At 34.9% G+C, this 13,999-nt stretch overlaps 1 protein-coding gene across 1 annotated transcript in view; it reads left to right on the forward strand.

Moving 5' to 3' along the window:
- The first annotated feature begins 2,425 nt into the window (after positions 1 to 2,425).
- The window catches only part of SLC7A11 (solute carrier family 7 member 11), a 72,318-nt gene continuing 60,744 nt past the window's right edge, over positions 2,426 to 13,999 (forward strand). Inside the window, exons 1-3 of the mRNA XM_045552276.1 lie at positions 2,426 to 3,033; positions 6,743 to 6,869; positions 9,748 to 9,863. Coding sequence (XP_045408232.1) covers positions 2,757 to 3,033; positions 6,743 to 6,869; positions 9,748 to 9,863 — 520 coding nt within the window. The 5' untranslated portion in view covers positions 2,426 to 2,756. The remainder of the gene's footprint in view (positions 3,034 to 6,742; positions 6,870 to 9,747; positions 9,864 to 13,999) is intronic.

Raw genomic sequence — 13,999 nt, forward strand, 5'->3', positions numbered from 1 at the left:
TCCAATACTCCGCATCCACAGAAATGATTACTTTTGGCCAGGCCTGGATTATATGCCTGAATTTATAATTACAGGATAGAAAGTGTTACCAGAAAATAGTAGCTACCACAGTGTATCACGTCTGTTTCTTTCATGAGATGCTTTCAGGGAGATGGGACTATTTTTTGTGCACAGTAAGCACAAAATAAATATTTGCAAATAGCACTGGAATGGTCTCTTAATTTGACAGGAATGATTAAAGGCAGGAGGAAGAATACAAATTCATTTGCTTTGAACTCATTTTTATGATGCACACCTATTTGAAGGCCATCCAGATTCTTAGTTTACAAGTTTAGAACTGGCAATTATAAATTTGTTAACATTGAAAGTAATTTAACATTTTCTTTATAACCTGCATTTTCTACAAATTTCTGGGTGGCTGAAAGAGGTGTACTGGTGTCTTCGGTACCTATGTGCAGCTTTGCAGAAATTTTGAGTGTGACTCTCACTTATATAGTACAATCATTTGGGCTGTTGGTCTAACATCAGCAACTTTTCTTCACAATTTTTTTAAAATACTGCAAAGGAGGAGAATGTTATTTAATATTGAAAGAACATTTTTCCTCCTTTATAATTTATCTAACGTCCTATCTCAGTGGGGTTTTAGGCTCAACTTATTAGTTCAGTCATTTATAACAAAATCTAAAATTGAAGTGTGGAACTGTGTTAATTAAAAACAGAAAGTTGTTCCCTGAGATTCCTAGTGTTCTAACTCATATTTCTTCAGAGCTAATGTTTTCCTCTTTTCGGGAAACAAAGGCTTCTCCTCTCCCCCTTACATTCATTAATCAGAAGAATTGTGTGAGTGGAAGGATACCTAGGAGGAGAGAATTGGGAGGAAAAGAATCTTTCTTTAGCTTCCTTCTTTAGGATTTTCAACAAGATTGAATGAGGAAAATGACCCATTTTTATTTTTTGAACAACATAACAGCTGAGAAAAAGTATTTATTTTGACTTTATAAAAACCTTGACTTGGTATACTCAAAGCAAATTATATAGATTTTAGGCAGATAATTTAAAAAGGAAATGATGTAGCCTCAATCATTTGGATGGTAAGGCATTGATATGGTATTAATTTTCTCAGGTGCCGACATAACGGTAAATGGCTATGACCTTTTCTATGCTACTTCCTAATAGCTATTTTTTTCTTTGATCATCCTGACCGTGATGACACCTTCTCCCCCTCCCCCTCCCACCCCAGCCCACCTCTCACACACAGGTTTTTTGTTTGTTATTTTTGTTCAGAGGTTCAGAAGCATATTTAATGGTGTGTGTAGATATAGCTTCAGGGTAATAATAACATCCGATTCTTCTCACTGAATCCAAAACCACGTATAACCGTAGCCAAAAGTGATATCAAGGATTTCTTTTCTTTTGGTATTTGTTTTTTAGACACTTGGTTGAGAAAGGTAGAAGAGTTTAAAAGCATTTTGCCTTTTCGATTGAAGTAAAGATTTTGATCTTAGCTTATATTTTTAATGCATTTTAAATTTATAATCATAGTATAATATTAGTTTATATAATTTAGAAAAAAATCACACTTAATACCATTACCTTCTGCAACTATTATTCCATGTTTTCCATTTCAGGCTTTTGCTATATGCATAGTTTTATGTAGTTTAATTATTGGTTACTTTTGAACTTAGAATTTTCTTGGTAATTCAATGGAACAATATGCAAATGAATTTGTACCTTCTACTTAGTTCAGAAAATCACCTAGTACTGATGAGAATCAGAAAATGACTATTTTCTGGAGTCATTGTGATTTTTAAATTTGTCACACATCAGATGGTGATTTTAAGTACTGGCTTATTATGAGTGGTAAGAAATAATTGTATCTTTTAACGTTGAGTAAGCTCACAGTTGTATGACAGCAGTTATGCAAAGTTCTAGCTTTGTAAATATTAGATTTGACTGTTGCTAAGTAACTCACAATAAAAAAAAATAAAAATAAGCACGATACAAATCATGAAATTTAAATTTTGTTGTTATAAACCATGCAGCTTTGGTGTACGTTCTGATAACAAAACAGTTGTGTGTAAAATGTTTTATACACGAGTTAAAAAAGAAACTCCTTAAAATGAAGTAATCATTTCCTGTTTCATTTTTGATTTTCTTTTTGCTTGAAGAGCTTTTGTCTCTCACTAGGAGTTGCTTTAACTCTCTGGGATGGTCCGTTCCGAATTTACTACTTTTGGATTGGTTAAGATCTCTTTAAAGTGTGTGCTTTGTTCTCCGAAAAGCTTAGGTCAGTTGAGCAACATGCTGCTACTGTTTTTAAAAAAAAAAAGGCTGAGTAATGCTGGAGCCTTCTCATGTGGCTGATGCAAACCTGGAGAATTTGCATCATCATTTAGCTGTAGTAAGTTGGTGTGACAGGCAGGAGCTTAAATACAAGCCCACGAGGAAGCTGAGCTGGTCTGTAATGATAGGGCAGCAGCAGCAGCAGCGGCAGCGGCAGCAACGTTGGTAGAAGGAGGAGGTGGAGAACTGAGAGCGCCATGAATACACAGGTGTTTCTAAGTAGTAATTAGATAGCTGTGAAGGATAAAATATACCTTTGAGTTTTTACCTGTGAATGCAATAGCGCTGAGGGAGGCAGTCTGAAAAGCAAAGAGGAAGACATCGATCAGTCACTCCAAGAGACACCAAAGTTGAAAGTTTGGGTTTTTTTTTTTCTCCCCTCTCTGTTTTATTTTCCCCTGTGTGTCACTACTATGGTCAGAAAGCCTGTCGTATCCACCATCTCCAAAGGAGGTTACCTGCAGGGAAATGTTAACGGGAGGCTGCCTTCCGTGGGCAGCAAAGAGCCACCGGGACAGGAGAAAGTGGTGCTTAAGAAGAAAATCACTTTGCTGAGGGGAATCTCCATCATCATTGGCACCATCATTGGAGCAGGAATCTTCATCTCTCCTAAGGGCGTGCTCCAGAACACGGGCAGCGTGGGCATGTCTCTCATCGTCTGGACGGTCTGTGGGGTCCTGTCGCTGTTTGGTGAGTGCAACTTTTTCTCTGGGGGGGTGTGTGGCTGTGGGGCTGGGAAGTTTGCTCTCTGGGAAAGCAAAGGATAATTTTGGGGGAGTGAATGAACGGCAAAGGCTACACCAATTTATTTTTTTATTTTGTTTAGGTATGTGAACTACCCACACAACAGTGTCCACTGTTGGTGTGATCCTGAATTCCCTCAAATTGCTTCCTGCAGCCTGTACTTTCTTTTCCCGGCTAAGACAGACTATTATCTGACTTTTCCCTGTGGTGATGAGAGCAAAAGCTAACTTTGATGACCCAGGAAAGTACACGCGGGCTTTCTGTGCCGGGTAGTTGTGTGTGGTTACCTATGCGTGGGGCGTTCTGGCAGCAGGCACGCTCAATGAACGCCTGGGAAGTGAAACCTGGCGTGGCCTATGAGGACGCAGAGCTGAGTGTTCAGCAGAAGTCTGACTGACTTTTCATTAGCAAAACAAATGGGCAGTCCTTTGCTTTTTATTTCTTTTTAAGTGCATGTGCTTTTCAGTTCCTAACATTCTTTCAAAAGTCCTTTACACAGAAAGATGTAGGATGGCACATAACTCAATCCCTATCATGAGTGGCACTGTTGTAATGACCTAAGCATATTTCAATTTTTTTTTCAACCTCTCATTTCTTCTCCATACCTATAAACTTCTGCAGTGTAAGTTTTAAAACTTCAGTTGGGTGTCAGGCTGCTGGGCTTGCCCAGATCTGTTTTTTCCATCTATGTTTCACTCGGTCTCTAGGGACACAGCTAATTTGTCCACCTGTTCACTGAATTATTTCTGAGGAGAACTGGTAGAAGCATGATTATTAATTTGTCTTCAAAATTTATGTTCCTTCTATTGATTTGAGAATTAATAGTAAAGAGGTAATAAATGCCTCCTTCATGAGGAGGGCAAATTACTAGAAAGCTACCTGAGTTATTTGTAAAGATGACAAAAACAGGTGAATTGTCAAATAAAAATTAAACTTGATTTATGCTATGAGGTAAATGTCTAAGATATATTTGCTCTTCTCTGGAAAATAGTGTGCTTTGATTTTAAAAGGTACTAAACTTTAAAGTTACTAACTTTTTGTCCTAACTCTAGGACCAAGTACTAACTCTTGGTCCTGTGTACCAATCCATTCATTCTTTTTACTCAGGTCTTATGATGTTTTAATTCATTGGTTTGGGCATTCATCTAGAGAACTCAAATTTTCATTTTTATAAAGAAGTTATTTTAAATAAAACTTGTTAAAGTCATACTATAGAAATAGCTTCAGAGGAATGATTGTGAGATTTTTAGAAAGAGTTTGTAGTATTATTTATGTGACTAGCTTGTGCTTTAAAAATATTTAGTTACAATTGTGTCATTATTTGTTCAGTACTAGTCCCTGTCCTTATAGAATAGTTTGGAGTTATATGATTATGAAAGACTGGTAGAACTCTTAGCTATTATTAACATTAAAATGGTTCTGGCATGAGAATTTACAGGTAAACAAAGAGAAACCTAATTGTTGATCATCTTAAATGACTTTGAGCACCCTCAGCCTTTAAATCTTCCTACAGTATTTGGTATAGTCAGAATGAATCAACATCTAATCAAAAAAAAAAAAAACCACAACCAGTTTCCTAGACTTTGTATACCTATGGATGCAGCTCTCACTATGTCATTGAAATTTTGCACACAATAAAAATTTATTCAGATGTCAAAAGATAGATTACTCTGGGTATTGAACTAGTTACACTTATGCATAAGTATATCATCTTAAGCAAAAGCTCCAACAAAGAAAAACAGAGAAAACAGCTAAGGGGACTAGTTAAAGTTACACTTGAGTTGATACTCTTTGATTACTAATTGCAGGGAGTATGCATGTGTATTAACCTGCTCATCTATATTTGCATTGCGTTTGTCACTTAAGTTGCTAGGAGCTTTTTGACAGTAGTTCCTCCCTAACAGCAAGCAAAGCAAAGTGTAATAAAAAGAAATCCTTCTTTTTCTTTAAATTCTAGAATTCTGGGACAAAGTGTAAAGAATCTGTATATTTGGTTTACAATTTTTTTTTAAAGCCAGGGTCAATACATGGATTTTTATATCTTGTTCTGAACTTTTTTTATCTGGGAAAAATGGCTATGAAGCTTGAGACTTTTAAATGAAAACCATTCTCCCAGAACTCAATGTAAACCTAGGGCAACCATCCTGGAGTTTCAGCAAAGCATACACAGGTCTAGGTATTGATTCTCTGACAATAAATTCTGAGGTACTTAAGACTCTTTCCAATAAAATTTTATGTTGTGTGCTTTTCTGGACAGCCTACCAACATGGCGACTGTTTCCCCATAGAGGGTGAATTGCAGCTAGTTATAATTGGTTCTAAAAAGAAAAAGTATATCCGGGTCCCCCCAATATAAGTCTGCAAACTTGTTACTTCAGAATTATCTGTGGGAATTTTAAAATAATAGAGATACTTGAATTTCTCTTTTAGCGATTCTATACTTTCTTGATTGGAGAGTAGGTCTTGCATATGGTCTTAGAGTGTTTTTCGTTTTGATGGCTTTTGAATTAAAAATTATTCCCAGGTGACTCTGATGTAATACTAGGTTCAGGAATCAGATAAGTGATATTAAGATTTCACTGAATATTCAAATTATATTTATATTGGACAGTTCTATCTGAGGCATTACTGATTAGTAATAGTTTTCCGTATTCCTATGTTCCAAAGTAGCTTGGGCAAAAATTATGCGTCCCATTTGAGCACTTAGCAATACAAATAGAACTTTTCACATAATGACAAGATGTATTTTTTATTTTCTTGATAACTAATTGCTCACATTAGTAAATATAGCTATATTTCATGTGGTGATTGCCCTGTCTTAGGCCCAGTACTGTCCTTGGTACACGTTGCCATGTTTATACACACAACTCCCTTATGAGGCGAAAATTGAGATCTCCATTTTACAGGAAATGAAACTGAGATTTTAGGGGGTTACATAACTTTTCCAATTCCATGTGAATTGTATTGCTACATGTTAAAAGTTTCATTTATACTTAATTTGATATAATGTACACAAATATAAATTTTAACATCTTTTTAAAAAGTATGTTCTTTCAACCACCCAGAGTGTACACTCCAAAAACATCCAAGATAACCTTCTTTAGAAACAGCTCATCTGAGTCAGAATTTATTTTGTTGAAAAAAATATATCCTACAAATTAAATGAAGTCTTGCAAGGCACAGAGTCCATACTTTTTGAAGAGCAGATAAACCTTATTTATCCTGATTTGCCACAGAAATATCATTTATTAAAAGGGTTCTCAATATAATGAAGTCAACTGGGATAATTCCTTGTCTTGGTGTGAGGTCGTGTTCTTCTAAAAATTGGCATCTGTCTTCTCTTTTTCCCCTATTTCTAGGTTTTCAACTCAAAATTCTGAAACGTAAGATTGTTTTAGAAGTTTATCTTTATCATTTCAAGTAAAATTACATTGCTCAAATAGAATAAACTAGGTCTCAAATGTGAGGAAGTTAGAAGAGGAACTTGGTGGGTCTTAGCAATTAGATGACGATTATTTGTCATGAAATAAGGATGCCATTCAGGCCAAAGAAGGTAGCTACGTCTCACGCAACATCAACATTGTTGTGTCAATTCTAATGCTGGATGGCTTCATAATATATTAAATTTGTACCTTTTTGTTATAAATATTACACAGGAGCTTTGTCTTATGCTGAATTGGGAACAAGTATAAAGAAATCTGGTGGTCATTACACATATATTCTGGAAGTCTTTGGTCCATTGCCAGCTTTTGTACGAGTCTGGGTGGAACTGCTCATAATACGGTAAGAGTATAGATAGAAAAAAAATTAAGGAAAAATAAATCTGTTTGTTACCTTCCGAATCACTTGGATTATTTTAAACTAGATGGAAATATGCATGTCATGTGACTATGTTAAAAACATGTCTACCTAGGACATAAAACCTGTGACAAAATACCTTTCTGGATTAATATTTTTAATGCAGTTTTGTTACTGAAAAGTGGTTCACCAGCGATGTCAAACTTTTAAAGTACCTGCTTTTCTTCAATCTTCAGTTACTCTCTTTGACATTTCTAGGAAAGATATTTGCTTGAAAGTAAACATCAAAATTCACCTTTTGACTAACCAGACAAAATTAAACAGTATGCTAGGAGTTGGAGTTTTCTCTTATTGTAGACTCTACCAGTAAGTCATTTAACTTGACTCAGTTTTTGTGACTAAGCAACTTTTGTGCCTAACAATTTAGTGTGTCACCAAGTCTTATACTTTATAAAAAATCAAGTTTACATGACATCAATGACTCACTTCCTCACAGTAAGCAAATCAGGAAGTACAGTTGCTAAAATCTTTTTTGATTTTATTGTTGTAAGAATGTATCCACCTTCCTGATTATGTTGGTTTATAATCAAACCAAATAGTGCTAAGTCACTGTGAAAAGCAGATTTCTTTCAACTTTGTGGGAAACTGATGATGTCATATGAGCGATTCAGAGTATCACCGTTCCTTCAGGCTAATTGCTCCCATAGGATGTGACTTGCACATTCCGACTACAGAGTTTAATAGAATTAACTAGGGAAACTTGCTCTTGCTGTAAAATTATCAGACATACATAGCTGAGAGCTCACGTGAGCTTTTATCTGGTCATTTGTGGTTAAGCGGCAAATGCAGACCTAACAAGTATTGGCCTAACAATAATCATGATTTTTTTTGGAGTCTCTTTTAACAAAGATCTTCAAAATAGTACATACTTCATTAAGTCTGTTCTCATTATTAACAGCTCTGCATTGTTTACATTTGTTATAATGAGATAATGATAAAGGAGTATTTTGTTCCTTTTCTAAAATCCCTCTGCTAAGATGTACCTTTGCTCCTTTTTGATTATCTGAATCTTATGTACTTTTCAAAGGTCAACTCAAATTCTATCTTTCCCACAGTTACTTTCCTGTTTATTCTAATTTATATTATTTCTCCCATCTCTTAATTCTTTTGAAAAATGCAGTCTCTGCTTCTCATTTGACATTGAACATGACTCTTGTGTTCTTACTTAATATTTTAGGTATCTTTATTGTTTCCCTGTTAAAACTGCAAACATTTCAAGCATGTAAGATGAGGTCTTACACTTTTTGTAACCCTTTTACTACTTAAGTCAGTGCCCTGTGTATTGTAGATATTAAAAGTCTTTTTGAATAAGTGATTAAGGGTTTAAAGTTAAAATATTTTGAATACAACATACTCGGCATTCAAATGGGTGCACTACTTATTTCTAGTGCTAGCCTGTTGGCTATGGGCCTGATATAGTCAGACTTGAATGCATCGTCAGCCGTGTATTAGCTGTGTGATATTGGTTCATTCCTTGGCATTATGATCACATGGTCATTCCACCTAAGTATATCTTACATCTTGCAGTAGCAGAGATATGGTATTCATTAATTCATTTATTTATTCCACAAACTATTACTGAATGGTAAATGGCAAGATAAAGAGATCTAAAGTTGAATGAGCCACAATTCCTGCACCCAAGTAGCTGAAAATAAAATGTTCCTTTAATTTCAAGAGAACTGTTTCATGGTGGGTGTGTGGGGTGTGTGTGTTTGTGTGTGGTATGTGTGTGTGTGTATGTGTGTATGTATACTGACAGGAAATTACCTAGATGTATTCTAGAAGGTTTTTTCTTTTTTTTCTTGTTTTGGCAGTCTTCCCAGGGTATTACGGAAGCTTTTTAAATGTGTTTATATGTCTCTTTGTTATGATGGACTCATATTGCTGGGTTGGTCTTTCAAATAGGCAGAATAACAAATGACTTGAGCAGGGACAAGATATCTAAGTAATTAAACATACCTCTTCTATTACCAATACCCATGGTACCTAAATACTTCCCATTAAAATTATAACTTCAGATTAAGTTAGTATTACCAGAAATAATCTGTAAAACACAGATTTCAAGGAAACAAGTATCATCCATCAGTACACAACAGGGATCATTAAATCAAATTCACTCATTCACTATATATTCAGTGTGCATTTTGTTTCTAGTATATGATAGACACTGTACTGAACACTGTAAATAAAATTGTGATTAAGGTAAACACAGTCTCATGGAGCTTGAGGTGAAGTGGGGAAAATAGTTATCAATCAAGAAAACACATAAGTGAATATAAAAGTGCTACTGTGTTGAGTGTTTGGAAGAGAAGCCATGGGCTTCAGTAAGTGTATACTCCAGGAAATCTGGCCCATTCAGAGGTTGGAGAAGCTTCCCTGGGCAAAGGAAGATTGAAATAAGATCTGAAGTATAAAAAAATAGTCAATGAGTTGACAAGAGTCCAGGCAAGGAAATTCAGATTATTCTAGTGGGAGAAAGCCAACTGAAGAGGTAGAAAGGGCTTAGACCACATGGAGTCTTAAATGCAATGTGAAAGATTTTTATATAGCCTGAGCATGTTTTGAAAGTGCTAAAATGACATGATCAGATTATAATTTCCACATCAAATATTGTATAAATGATGGAGAACAGGAAAAATAATTTTGTTTGGAAGGAAAAGACTCTCTAGGAAAAGAAGAAAATCAACAAATTTATCGTACTGTCCAGTACGATATGCTAAATAGCAATACTTCAAGGTAGAAAAAGTTTAGTGAAAATGCTATTTTTTTTCCTGTGTTTAACCTAAATGTATATATTTTTTAGCCCTGCAGCTACTGCTGTGATATCCCTGGCATTTGGACGCTACATTCTGGAACCATTTTTCATTCAATGTGAAATTCCTGAACTTGCAATCAAGCTCATTACAGCTGTGGGCATAAGTGAGTATTATAGGTATAAGGGTGAAAAAGAAAATAATAATACAAAGGTGATTGGAGACAAAGTTTCTTTAGACTTTTCGCACAGTGGGACTGCTCCACATACCATCTTTTTTTTTTTTTTTTTTTTTGCTTATAGTTCCAAATTTGTGTTAGAAGATAAAGAAAAGAATATGCATTTGAAGTAGCCTCTGATACTACATTACATACCAGTTTTGCATTGGGTCAAAAGATACAGTGGTGTATGGGTCAAGGAGAAAGTTCCTCTTTGCCTTCTGAAGGTTTGCTGAAAAATCAACTCACAAAAGGCAGATTAATTGGAGAAGAGCTATACAAAATTAATTTAATGTGTATGGATAGAAGCCTTTAGAAAGAAGACCCAAAATATAGGGGAAATTATGCTTAAGCTCAACAAAGTATGGAGAGCAGTAGAAAAATATGATTGGATAAAAAGTATATGATCTAATGCTAACAGACTAAGTGGGAAACCCAGCAAGCCTTGTCTGTCTAGATTATTCTTGGCCTTTCTGAACATATGTTCTTTTCTCCTGGGTGTGGGACAGGACCCTCTCTCTAATGAGGATCTTATGACCTACAGTCAAACAAGATAGATCAGATAATTTTTTTTGGCCAATTTTTACACAGAAAAGCAGATGGAAAGTTAAAGTAATATTTTTAAGTTTTATGGCTGGCTTTGGGGAAAAGGGGCTCTGGTTTCTATGACCTGCCTTAGGGAAGAGGGAATCTAGTTTCCATGGCTAGCCTCAGGGGAGAATGAGACTGAGAGAAAGAAGGGCTGGAGAAATTCAGAGAAAAACTTTTGCTTCTGAGGCTATTTCTGAGGCCTTCATTTTGGGGTATTCTTTTCTGAGTGCCAACAATGGCTAATTTTTAAAATAGGCAAACAAAACCCACCTTGTTAATAAAATATTGAGTGCATTGTACATAAAGGAGACTTTTAAAGGTGAAAACTCAATTATTTTAGAGATTATTAGAATTGGAAATTATTTTACCTCAGTCATACATTAAATTATAAATCATGTATGTATCATCATGGAGTTATGTTATGTGTTGAGTGTGTATCTCATGTTCATACGTTTTATACTGTTAGCAGCTGCCACTTTCAGTGTTATAGTTGTAGCTGCCTATTGTTGGTCATAAGAGTTTTCTTTCAAGATTTAATTATTAGTAGCATTCCTTAACCAGGAGATTTCTTTATGGCCTCCAAATTAGGAAGTTGTTCATCTTTTATCAATGGGCACAGATATTAGAAATTAAAAAAAAAAAAAAAAGAAAAGAGGAACATATACAAAATTACATCAGTGATGAACCCAGGTACAACCCCAACTTCCTACGGGATTCCAGATGCCAAATCCTTGACTATTATGGAAAAGGACAACTTAATTCTAGATGCTGTTCAAATCACTGTTTTAAGAATTAATATAATCATATTGGATTAAGTTTTAACTACTCAGAAATACAAAGTTACACAGGAATAACTGAAATGCATACTCATGAAAGAATTTTTAGTTATGCATTGCTAAGGTGTTTCAACAGAACAATGAAAAGAACAATGCACATTTGACAACAGAGAGGTGAGTGGTTAGTTTTCAGGAAAGCATTGGGAATTACACATAAAAACATCTCTAGTGCTAGGTACATATATTTCTGAACTTAAATAGGTTCATTTTGGGTTTTCTGCTTTATTCACCAAATGTATACACAATTGTTCTTCTGTGAAAGCTGTGAAAAGACAAAGAAAAATGCTCAAAGTCGACCTTTCTGAGTTCTGGAAAAATACTGGTGTACCTGATTCAATTTTCCTTTAACAAAACCTACAGATGCGATACTTGGGGGCAAATCACTTAACATTTCTGTGTCTTCCTAGATTAAATGATATTAAATGAGACGATATATGTAAATTGGAGATGACTGTAATTTATTAAGAACACAATACAAATGATAGCTATTTATACTTTTTGAAAAAACATCATTTGATGTTCCTTGAGACTAGGAACCTATCCATTGCTGTATTTCTAGCCCCTCAAAAATCTCTTAGCATGTTGTTTGTGCACCATAATTATTTGTTTGCTGACTGATTTTATGAGAAGAGGTCTAAGAATTTTTTCTATAGCAGAAAAATCCATAGTCTGTGTACTTGTTGAGCTTGGAGGATTAGATAGCTTTAATTTTTTCAAGCAGTAGGAAAATGGTGGTAAAATGCAATAGAGTTTGCTCAATGATGATGTTTAGATCCAGCACCATGAATTTTTGTGGGATGAACCATTTTAGCGGAGTGATTATAGTTTAGGCTCTGGAGGCAAAACCTGGAATTGAAACTTAGTTTCACAATTTCTTAGTAATGTGATCCTGGGCTAATTGTTAAAACTCTTTAAGCCTCGGTTTTATTTATTGGTAAAATGCCTATGAAAATATAATCTACCTTGAATGGGTGTGGAAAGATAAAATTAAGTCAGATTTTTAATGCCTTGGCCATAGAAAGTTCTTGATAACTCTGGTGTTCCATAAGGTATTGGACTAACAGCCATTATTATATCCACCATATTCTTGTTCCTTGAATAATTGAGTCAGAACTATTTATATATTCACAACTATTACATTAAAAATTAGAAGGGCAGAGGTAGCATTTTTGGGAGCTCTGTAAATTAACAACAGAAGTTATTCATTAAAAGCTACAACCAGAAGACTTTAAGTAGATCCTATATAAACATTTACAAATCCACAAATTGTGCCCACTTTGGACTTGAAATTAGATGGATAATAATAATATATTTTTTATAAGTCTAAATGACTGTCTTCTTATCTATCCCAATGCTATTAATCATTTTAAAGGGAAAATTTGTATTTTAGAGGATTAAAAGGAAAACTGTTCAAACCAAACTCTAAAGCAGCTATGGGAAAGGATAACTAAGCATTCTGGGTTTTATAAAACATCTGTAGTAGATTGGTCATGGAGTAGTTACCAGGTAGCCTGAGTAAATCTTAGATGAACTCAGACATTTCCTTCTATTTTTGCCACTAGTTATAACAGCTTATAAATTTTGATGTTCCTTTTGCAAGCCAGAGATTCTGAGGAGGAAATGTGTTTCATAGTCAGAAGCTCTGAAAAAGAAACCTGGATATTCTTATGACTCAGTGGTAGGTAATGTAAATCAATGGCCTAATTGGGAAAGTCTAACTGTCTTTAAGAAGAATTTAGCTTTCATGGAGCAAAGGGAGTAGAGATGAAGATAGAGAAAGGAGGAATTTACCTAGCGGCAAATCTCTCACATCCTGCACTCTTCAAAGTGAGTAGGTGATTTTTCTACCTGTTAGGGGTGGAAGGTTACTGAGATGTAGAAAATAGACTTTAATTGCATGAATTGCTTCCTTGTGATCCTTGGGGAAGGAAACAGTTTGTGGTAGTTTGAGATCTCTAGTTAAGTGCAGAAAAAGCACAAACCTGAAGGGCCTCATTAAATCATAGAACAGAATTTCAAATTTTGTGAAATGTTCACCAACCATTTGAGGAACAACGATGGGCTGAGGATGAGGAGTTAACTAAATGCTGATTTAACCCCAGTTTTAAAAGTGCTATACATCATTTCTGTCAAATTGGTAAAAATGAAAAGCTTTTGCTTATCCCAAAACCTGTCCATTCTGGTAAACATGCCCAGATGCATGAGAGTTTAGCTAGAAAATCTTATATATTCCCATTTGGCTGCTCTCCTATAGCCTGATACTGACATGAGTTACTTTTCCTTCTGTGGAAGTCCATGAATTTTCACTGCTTTTGTGGCTTCAATCAGCATAGAAGTATATTCAATATTTAAAATATTTAGTCTGTTCTATTCTCCTGAAACTAGACCCTGTACAAGGATATACTAGAATGGCAGAACATTATAATAAAATATTTTCCTTAAGATATGAGATCTAGTCTCAGATCAATCCCTTCCTTGCTGATTTATTTTATACAGATAAGTTAAGAGCCCCATCCTACTTTTCAAAACTTGTAGGAGTAACTGGGAGAAACAAACAAAACAGCATTTGTGATTGCATTGTGAAAAAAAAATTAGCCAGTTCTACAAATATATTTTAAATGTGTATTTTCCTGGCACCACTAAATTACATGAAAGAAA

Source organism: Lemur catta, chromosome 5 (assembly GCF_020740605.2).
Source record: "Lemur catta isolate mLemCat1 chromosome 5, mLemCat1.pri, whole genome shotgun sequence".
NCBI lineage: Eukaryota > Metazoa > Chordata > Mammalia > Primates > Lemuridae > Lemur > Lemur catta.